We start from the raw sequence: 10,813 nt of genomic DNA on the forward strand, positions 1-10,813 counted from the left end.
CCTTTTTATTTCAGTTGGTTCTATTGTGATGTTGTCCATTTCGTTTCTTATTCATGTTATTTGTACTCTGTCCCTCTTTTCCTTTGTTATTTTTGCCAGTGGTTTGTCAATTTTATTAATCTTTTCAAAAACCCAACGTCTAGTCTTGCTGATTTTTTCTATTGTTTATTTTCTGTTTCATTGATTTCTGCTTGAAACTTTATTATTTCCTTTCTTTTGGTGATTGTAGGCTTTTCTTGCTGTTCTTTTTCTAATTGTTGGGGATGTTGGTTTAAAGTGTTGATTTTGGCTCTTTTTTTTTTTGATGTGTAAATTTATTGCTATAAATTGGCCTCTGATAACTGTTTTTGCTGTGTCCCAAAGATTTTGGTATGTGGTATTTTCATTCTCATTTGATTTCATTTTTTTTTTTCTTCTATTACCCAGTCATTTTTAAGGAGGGTGTTGTTCAGTTTCCATGTGTTTACTCTTTTTCCATTCATCTTCCTATTGTTGATTTCTAATTTTATGGCATTGTGATCTGAGAAGCTACTTGGCAGTATTTCACTGTTTTTAAATTTACTGAGGCTTGCTTTGTGGCCTAACGTGGTCTATTATGGAGAATTAATGATTCATGTGCATTGGAAAAGAATGTATATTGTGCTGTCGTTGGGTGAAGTGCTCTATAGATGTCTATAAAGTCAAGTTGTGGATTTTACTGTCTAGCTCTTCTGTGTCTTTGTTGAGTTTCTTTCCAGTTGTTCTATCTTACATTGAAAGTGGTGTATTAAATTCTCCTACTGTGACTGTGGAGTCATCTGCCTTTTCAGTTCTGTTGGAGTCTAATTTATGTATTTTGGGGCTCTTTCATTGGGTCCATAAATATTTATTATGGTTGTATCTTCTTGCTCAATTGATCCTTTAATCATTATGTAATGTCTTTCCTTGTCTCTTATGGGATTCCTTTGGTTGCGTAGTGCCTAAGGCATTTGACTGCTAACCAGAAGGCTGGCGGTTCAAACCCACCAGCCACTCCTCAGAAGGAAGATTGGGCAATCTACTTCTGTAGAGACAGTGCCTCAGAAACCCAAGGAGGGGTTGCTATGAGTCAGATCTGACTCGACAGCAGTGAGTTTGGTTTTTTTTTTTGGTCTCCTACAGTAGTTTTTGTGTTAAAGTCAATTTTATCAGAAATTAATATTGCCACTCCTCTTTTTTTTTTTGGTCCACTTGCTTGAAATGTTTTTCCAACCTTTGATTTTTAGTCTGTTTTTGTCTTTGTCCTAAGGTGTGTTTCTTGTAGACAGCATATTGATGTGGTATGTTTTCTTATCCAAACTGCAAGTCTCTGTCTCAAGTAGTGCATTTAATCCACTGACATTCAGTGTAATTATCAACAAGTATGAACTGGTTGCTGTCATTTTGTTACTTGTTTTTTCATGATGTTCCTGGTTTCTTTGCTCCATATAATTTCCTGTGCTAAGTTCATTATGTTTACGAATCATGTTATCATTTCCTTTGTTGCCGTTGCTTTAGTATTTGCTAAGTATTTGTGCATGTCCTCTTTTATTATGATGTGAAGGTTTATCACTTTTCTTTGAGGTTATCCTGTGATTCATAATTTTCTCCCCAAGTTTAGAACAGTCCATTCTATCTTGCAACCCTCTTGACTTCCTCGCCATTTAGAAGTTCTGTAACTACACTATTTTTCCCCTCTTTTTGGTTTGTAATTGCCTTTACTTGCCAATTTATGTCTCTGGTTCCCTGTTTATAATCTTGTAAGCTTATTTTACTTTGGATACTTTCATAGCTCTGAGCTTTGGTGGCTTAATGCTTAAGGAATGTGACTGCTAACCAGAAGGCTGGCAGTTCAAACCCACCAGCCACTCCTTGGAAGAAAGATTGGGCAGTCCACTTCTGTAGTGATAGTGCCTCAGAAACCCAAGGACAGGTCGGTATGCATCAGATCCAACTTGACGTCAGTGAGTTTGGTTGTTTTTTTTTGTATAGCTGTGTTGGTTTCTGGGTTATGTCATCTTGTGTATTAACGGTCAGTTGTTAGTTGCTATTATTAGTTCCCTGTTCAAAGTAAACCCTTTAGTGTCTCTTGTAAGGCTGGTCTGGTTTTAACAAATTCCCTTAATTTCTGCTTATCTGGAAATCTCTTAATTTCACCATCATATTTGAGGGACAGTTTTGCTGGGTATATAATTTTTGGTTAGAAATTTTTCTCTTTCAGGGTTTTATATATACCATTGCCTTCTTGCTTGCCTGGGTTCTACTGAGAAATCAGAGCTTATTTTCTTATTGGATGTCCTTTGTAGGTAACTCTTCATTTTTTTCCCGTGCTTTCAAGATTCTTTCTTTGTCTTTTGTTTTGATGAGTTTGATAACGATATGTCTTGGTGATTTCTTTTGGGGTCTATCCTGCTTGGGATTAGTTGGGCTTTCTGAATGTATATATTCTCATCTTTCATCATATCAGGGAAGTTCTCTTCCAGCAAATCTTGGACAATCTTCTCAGTGGTTTTCTTTTTCTCTTCCTGTTCTGGAATTCCGATTACACATAGGTTATTCCTTTTGATGGTATCCTACATGAACCTTAGGCTTTCTTCATTTTGTTTTGATTCCTTTTCTGATTGATCCTTTTCCAAAGAAATATTCAGGTATTTTGTCTTCAATCTCATTCTGTCTTCTACTGACTCAATTCTACTCCTTTACTCTTTCAATGTGTTATCTATCTCAAAAACATAGTATTAATCTCCTGGATTTCTATCTGTAGATTTTGAATCATTTCTAATTTTTCATTTATTTTGTCATTTTGTTCCTACGTTTTCTTCCAGAATTATTCTAGGGTTTTGTCTGTGTTTTCCTTAATTTTGTCAGCGTTTTCCTTGATCTGTCTCTCAATCCTTTGAAGATACCTAAGTATAATTATTTTGAATTCCTTACCAGGGAATTCCAATGCTGCTTCTTCCTCAGGGATGTGTTCTGGATCTGTATCTTGCTTCCTTGTATCTACAGCTTTATCTTGCTTCTTTATGTGGACTGTGATGGTCTGTTGTTTCTGAGCTATTGTGATGTTGTTGTATTTAGATGTCTGTTAACTATCTGTGAAGACCAGTTAAGGGTGAGTCAGGCTCTTCCCGGTGGTCTTTTATCATTGGCCAGTTGGTGGAGAAGGAGGTGGTGGCTCTCACTCAGTAAGTGGAGCTGCAGGTGTGGGTGTGGTTGTGTAGTATGGGCACAGTTGCTGTCTCCCACTCAGGAAGAGAAAAACAACAACTGAAAACCATCAAAACAGTAAAAGCCAGTGGAGAAAAAACACACCATATAAACACACAGGTACAATCACCCAAAAAAAAGAAAAAAGAAAAAAAAAAAAACCCACAATAGCTGGGGATAACAGAAAAGAGATAGAGGAGGAAAATAATGAAGAAAAATGGGAAAACTGCAAAAAGAAAAACAAGAAATGGGGTTAAGCATGAGAAAAAAAAAAATAGGAACCAGTAATAAGGAAGAAAGAAAAGCTAAAAACTAGAAGCTAGGAAGGTCAGAATAAAGAGTAATAATAAAAAGGATGGGGAAAAAATAAGAAGAATGAAAATTTTAAAACAGAAAATAACAAATAAACTGAAAAAAAAAAAAAAAAAAGGAAAAAAATAATCTGGGCCATGCAGGGCACCCAGGCTCAGTCAGTGCACACAGATTGGGATACAATTCCTGCCAGCCCAGAAGGTGGGTGGGAGTGAGGGATGGTTGCACCTCTGTTCACCAAGAGGATGTCGGGTATAAGAGTAACAAGTGGAATATCGCACCTTTCCAATAGTTCACATCTGTGTCCAGGATGGCCTTGCAGTCCCTGGCAAGTGAAGCCTATCTTAGGTCTCTGGAATCTGAGAGAACGGTGCCGCTTTAAATATCCAGAATGGTTGAACTGCTTGTGAACATTCAAAATGGCTGCACTCTCTGGACAATCAAAAGTCTATGGCTCAGCCCCCTCCCTCTTCACTGCTTCCACTTTTATTCATCAGCCACCAGTGCAGTCCTCTATGCGGCCCCTGGCTAGCAGGGCCAATTTTTAGGTTAATTCTTAGGTCCTAACACTCCTTGGCAATATTGAAGCTGTTTGTGTTGTCAGAATCACTGACAGATGGCAGCTCTGTATGTCTCCTTTTTCAGTGTTTTCATGAAGGTTCTTCTACTAGTTGGGGTTTAGTCCAGTTCTGTATCCTTCCTTTCAAACTCAGGGCTCCAGGATTATCTTCTCTGTCTGTGTTAATTGGTTCCCCTTTCCTTTGTTGAAGAGGGTCTGTGTAGTTTGTCTGCCTATTCCGCCATCTTACCGAAACTTACCTGTGTTTTATTGACTATGTGAAGGCATTTGACTGTGTGGATCATAAGAAATTATGGATAACATTGTGAAGAATGGGAATTCTAGAATGCTTAATTGTTCGCATGTGGAACCTGTATATATACCAAGAGGCATTTGTTCATACAGAACAAGGGGATACTACAACACAATGCATTGCTGGATCCTACTCATAGCAACCCCACCTTGGTTTCCAAGGTCGTATCACTATGGAAGTAGATTGCCCAACCTTCCTTCCATAGAGTGGCTCGTGGGTTTGAACTGCCAGCCTTCTGGTTAGCAGTCAAGTGCCTTAGGCACTATACTACCAGAACTCCTAATTATAAATATAGTATAAATAAACAGGAGAAAACCTGGTGGTGTACTGATTAAGTGCTCAGCTGCTATCAGACAGGCTGGTGGTTTGAACCTATCAGTAGCTTTTCAGAAGAAAAGACATGGTGAACTGCTCTCATGGCAAATATAGCTAGGAAACTCCATGGGGTTCTACTCTATCATGGTGGGTCACTATGAGTCAGAATTGACTTGATGAGGCACACAACAACAACATGTACAATAAAGGCACCCTGGTAATACAAACTGAAAGGTTGGTAGTTCAGACCTATCCAGTGGCTCTGTGGGAGAAAGACCTGGGGATCTGCTTCCATAAAGATTAGGGGCAGTTCTGCTATGTCACATGGGTTGCTATGAGTCAAAATCAACTCCAGGGCACTTAGCAACAACAACAAGCACAACAGGTTTTATGTAAAGGTCACTAACAACACTTTTTCTTAAGCTGTTCCTTCCTCCCCTCCCCCTGCCCAGGCCAACTAGCCTCTCTCACTCTTTCCCTTTCCTCCTTCCAGTTCAATTTGTAAAATACCCAACTTCTCACCACCAATGCAAAATGAGTTCTGATAGTGTATATCCATATACATATACACATAATCCTTAAAATTTGCCTTAAAAATATTAAACGCTACATTTTGGTATGTCTTAGTAGTCAGAAAACCTGAGAAATATTTATGTGAAATATAACCTAAATTCTAATGTTTTATAGGTTATGTTCATTTTATACTGTGTTTCTTCTTATATATAAATTTTTCCATCATGGTATACTTGTTTCATGTCCTTATTTTTACTTAGATTTTATCAAAAATATTAAAACTAACTTGACAAAACATAGAAATAGTGCTATAAATTGGTTTTCACTGATTCAGGACTATTGCAATCTTTACCTGTCTCTTTTTCTCCCCAGTTTCACTTTGTCTTTCACAAATAAACAAAAACTCAAAACAATATATAGCAAGATATTACAGAATAGGCAACTAACCATACAGTCTTTCAAGATGTGCAGGTTGCTTTTTGTATTCTTCTTGTAGGTGATCTGCCTCTTCTAGAATACAGCGATATTCTGGTATCAGAAAATGTGTATTTCCCTCATGAACCTGCAATTCCTTATTTAAAAGAGAAAAAAAAACAGAAACAATTTAACATTCAGAATTCAATCTAAGTATAGTAATACTTAAAATTTTAGAAATTCCATGACTATAAGGTGATGATCATGAGTCCATGATACATGTACTTACTTTTAAAGCATCAATTAACTGTACTTTCTTAGCCAAAAGCAACTGGTATTCCAGTTTTGGGTGGATTAGATTTAAAGTGTGTTTGACTGATACTTCATTTATTTCTAGAAGGAGTTGAGCCAGGACAATTAGGTTAGTCACGGAAACACTGTTATTATAACAACAGAAAAGCACAAAGAATGATTAGTTTTTCTTTTCTTTTTACCGTATGATATATTGAGGTTAATTTTCCTTTTCGTAGCTTCTTTGGAGAGCACATCTTTTAGGATGGATATAGTAGAAATGTTGTCAGATTTAAAAACTCCTTCTCCTTTTCTATAAAATTAACATATTTTTTAAAGAAGAACTTTAGAGAATAAATACATATTTTGTGACTAGAACCAAGTGTTCAGATTTCATTTGATTTTAGATGTAAAGCTTATTTAAACAGATAACCTTTTACTATTACCTTAACTCAGGTTCTAAACCTACTTGTAAAGTTTAACAAAACATGCTAGCTATATGCCTCCTAAAGACAGAACAACTTTTTAGCTTTTTTCGTTATGTTGTTGTTGTTATGTGCTGTTGAGTCGGACCCAACTTATAGCGACTCCTCCTTGGGTTTCCGAAGCAGTATCACTACGGAAGTAGATTGCCCTATCTTCCTTCTGAGGAGTGGCTGGTGGGTTTGAACTGCCAGCCTTCTGGTTAGCAGTCAAGTGCCTTAGGCACTATGCTACCAGAGCTCCCTTTTTCTTTATACTCACTACTAATAACTAATCCCTTCAGTTTGATGCATTTAGAATGAATTGTTTACTTACATATAAGTAAGTCTATACTTTTTTTGATGTTGTTGTTGTTGTTAAGGGCCGTCGAGTCGTTTCCGACTCATAGCGACCCCATGCACAGCAGAACAAAACACTGCCTGATCCTGTGCCAGCCCCACAATCCCTGCTATACTTGAGCCCATCATCGCAGCCACCGTATCAATCCATCTCCTTGAAGGCCTCCCCCTCTTTTGTCGACCCTCCACCCTACCAAGCATGACATCCTTCTCCAGGGAATGGTCCCTTCTTACAACATGACAAAAATAGGTGAGACGAAGTCTGGCCATTCTTGCTTCCAAGGAGCATTCTGGCTGCACTTCCCCAGGTTTTTTGATGTAGTCACATAAATATCATGACTATATGCTTCACCTTAAAAAAGGAAATCTGATACCAAATCTGAAAGAGTGCATCTGCTGTTCTGTGCCCAGCATACACTGCCATTTCTTACAGTCATCGGATACTTATTTTTCCCTTGGAAACCTCTTTTTTTCTCTCCCCCTTTTCAATTCCATATGGTTTCAGTGGAACTGACTTCAACCTCACTTCTAAGACTTCAGAAGGAGCCATTTAGCAGTGTATTCTATCCCCCTGACCAGAGTGGTCAGAGCTGGGCAATGATACTCAATCCTGGGACTTCTACTGGAGGAAAGAGAGGCTCAAGGACAGCTAAAAAAATAAAAGGCTGGGTGTAACTACTGTGATCACCATGCCACTACATGGAAAAGCCAACAAAAACAAAAGCAGAGCTGATAATGGAGAAGCATAGAGTCTTGATGATAGCAGTTAAGCAATTGGAGCAAGTTGTACCTGAGGCTAGGTACTGCGAGCTTTTAAGTTAAGCCTGCTTGAATTTGGTTTCTTTTTATGTGATCAAAAGTTTCTAATTAATATATACTGTAGTGTAGTGCCTAAGGCACTTGACTGCTAACCAAAAGGCTGGCAGTTCAAACCCATCAGCCACTGTTCAGAAGGAAGATGGGCCAATCTACTTCTGTAGTGATACTGATACTGCCTTGGAAACCTAAGGAGGGGTTGCTAAGAGTTGGGTCCAACTCGACCACACATAACAACAACAAACAACAACATTCTTCCCATATTCAATGTTGACTTTTTAGTTGGTTTTCATATACAGAAATGATTTATATTGACTACCTGTAAGCATTACATTCCTTTTTTCTAGAAAGTTGAATAATACATCCTTACTGTTTCACTCCCAATTAAGTCTTAGAAATCATGAGATTTTTCAAATGGTAGCGTAGTGCCTAAGGCATTTGACTGCTAACCAGAAGGCTGGTGGTTCAAACCCACCAGCCTTGGGAGGAAGGTGGGGCAATCTACTTCCTTAGTGATACTGTCTTGGAAAATCAAGGAGGGGTCGCTATGAGTCAGGTCCGACTCAATGGCACATAACAATCACAACAACAAGTCTTCAATCTGTTCAAACATGTTATTTATTAATGGTTTACAAAGCTTATCTTATTTTAATCACAATTCAATACAAATATTTCCATTTTTCACAAAGAAAAACAAAACTCAAGAGTTAAGTAATTTAGCTAAGGTCACATAGCTGGTAATTAATAGAGCCAAGATTTAAATGTAAGTGTATCTGTCTCCAAAGCACACTCCTGTATACTATTCTCCATATATATGTATTTTATTCAAGCACCCAAAAAACTATTATTGGAAGCTTCTATGTGCAAAGCCATGTATTACTTGGAGGATACAAAGATAACTAAGAAATAGTCTCTGTCCATGAGAATTTACAATTTAATTTAAAGAGACAGATTTGACCACTAACAAGAAGGCTGGCAGTTCAAACCCACCAGCCACTCCTTGGACGAAAGTTTGGGCAGTCTATTTCTGTAGAGATATCACCTGGGAAACCCAAGGAGGGGTCACTATGAATCTGATCTGACATGATGGCAGTGAGTTTGGTTTTTTTTTTTGTTGTTGTTGTTGTTGTTATTTGCCGTCGAGTCGGCCCCGACTCATAGCGACCCCTCCTTGGGTTTCCGAGGCAGTATCACTACGGAAGTAGGATTGCCCAACCTTCCTTCTGAGGAGTGGCTGGTGGGTTTGAACCGCCAGCCTTCTTGTTAGGTTTGTTATTATTAGATGCTGCCAAGTCACTTTTTCAATTCTTAGCAGCCCCACGTGACAGTGCACAACTGCCCCATAGGGTTTTCTAGGTTGTAATCTTCACAAAAGCAGATCACCAGGCCTTTCTCCCACAGAGTTGCTGGGAGGTTTGAATCACTGACCTTTAGTTAGCAGTTGAGTATTTAACCATTGTATCATCATAGAATGATACCAAAAAACTGGTCAAAATAAAATGCTATGGGAACAGAAAACAGAATCAAAGGAGGCTTTAAAATGTAGCTATTTAGTCTAGTCTTGGCTGATAAGTAGTTTTGACTATTAAAGAAAGAAGAGTTAAGAATACAGGTGATAAACAGCAAAAGTCTGCTACTAAAATATGTAATGTGCTAGAGACATGTTGTTAGAGATAAGCCATGCCATCTTGCATGGTTCTTCTGGGTTCTTCTTCATTCCCTGCTGCTCCACCCAAGGTCATAAGTCAGTTAAAGGAAGTCAAAACTGAGCTTCCTGCAAGGTGCAAATTTTAAAAGGCAACATAGCTTCTGATGGGTTAAGACCCCTTCCCCCAGCTCTGACATACAACCTCCTAACCCCCAGGTCTATATAAGACCACCCTCTCCTCTCCCCTGCTCTCTCTCTTCCTCTCTCTTCTTCTCTTCTTCCTCTTTCTTTCTTCTTCTCTTCTTTCTCCTCTTCCTCTTCCTCTTCTTCTGTCCTTCCTTGGCGCAGGCGCCCTTTCACCTCTTTGAATAAAATCTCCTGTCGGGTACCCTGGTGTGTGGCGTGGTCGTTGAGTGCCGATGGAGCTCTAACACATGTCAAATTGTCTCCTGTGATTAAAATGTGAGATTCCTGACATGGTATTTTAAAATAGGAGTAACTATTACATACTTAAGGAGCTCTAGTGGCATAGCATCTAAGGCATTTGACTGCTAACCAGAAGGCTGGCAGTTCAAGCCCACCAGCCACCCCATGGAAGGACGATGGGGCAATCTACTTCCATAAAGATTAACCACCTCAAAAACCCAAAGGGGTTACTATGAGTTGGATTTGACTCCAGCAGTGAGTTTGAATTAGTTTGCTTATTACAGGTTTAGGCACAGATAAGTTCACCTGAAATGAAATACCTCTATAGGACATAATAATAAAAGTATTTAGATTTCTGAAGACTTCTTGGTCTTAAAAGACTGTATTCTGAGGTAAAATTATATGTTCATTGCTGTTTCCAGAATTTAGTAGTGGAAGTAGAGAAGTAGAAAACCTCAGTAATCTGTTTAGGCAAATAATCCCTAAGAAACACAGGCACAAAAGGGTAAGAAGGCAGCCAACCTCCATCAAAACAAACAACCTAAGTTAAATATGGGAGGGAGAATAAGAATGCAAAGACCTTGAAGAATGAAGATTCAAGATCAAAAAGCAGATGTAGAGAAGTTAGTCTTGTCTGAGAAGTAGGTCATTTAACATTCAGAGATAAGAACAAAGGAAGTAGACAAACTATGGAGCTCATAAGGAGGCTTCCTAGCACAGTGGTTAAGCACTTGGCTGCTAATTTAAAGGATGGCAGTTTGAACTCACCAGCCACTATGTGGGGGGAAGATAGGCAGAGTCTGCTTCCTAAAAGATTTACAGCCTTAGAAACCCCACAGGGCATTTCTACTCTGTCCTTTAGGGTCAATAGGAGTTGGAATCAACTGGATGGCTGTGGGTTTGGATTTTTGGTTTTATGGGAGATGATTGATAAGTGAGTGGGAAGTGAGAAGGAGTGCAACTGGAACCTTGAGAAGAGTTATAAAAATACACCATCCTCCATATTGTAACACTATTGCTTCAAAAAACCTGCAAGGCGAGTAGCGACTGGGATCTTAAAAGCTAGCAAGCTGCCATCTAGATGCAACGATGGGTCTCTCCTTGTCCAGAGCAAAGAAGAATGAAGAAAACCAAAATTCATGGGAACAATTAGTCCTAGCAACTGGTACACCATCAGATCT

At 38.6% G+C, this 10,813-nt stretch overlaps 1 protein-coding gene across 1 annotated transcript in view; it reads right to left on the reverse strand.

Moving 5' to 3' along the window:
• The window catches only part of BBS7 (Bardet-Biedl syndrome 7), a 111,699-nt gene that overhangs the window by 19,978 nt on the left and 80,908 nt on the right, over positions 1 to 10,813 (reverse strand). Inside the window, exons 16-18 of the mRNA XM_007946448.2 lie at positions 6,125 to 6,234; positions 5,920 to 6,023; positions 5,664 to 5,787 (exon numbers count right to left, since the gene is read on the reverse strand). Of these exons, the coding sequence (XP_007944639.1) occupies positions 5,664 to 5,787; positions 5,920 to 6,023; positions 6,125 to 6,234 (338 nt within the window). The remainder of the gene's footprint in view (positions 1 to 5,663; positions 5,788 to 5,919; positions 6,024 to 6,124; positions 6,235 to 10,813) is intronic.

This window comes from Orycteropus afer, unplaced genomic scaffold (genome assembly GCF_000298275.1).
Source record: "Orycteropus afer afer isolate SDZICR_OR568_19922 unplaced genomic scaffold, OryAfe1.0 scaffold00162, whole genome shotgun sequence".
Classification (NCBI taxonomy): Eukaryota; Metazoa; Chordata; class Mammalia; order Tubulidentata; family Orycteropodidae; genus Orycteropus; species Orycteropus afer.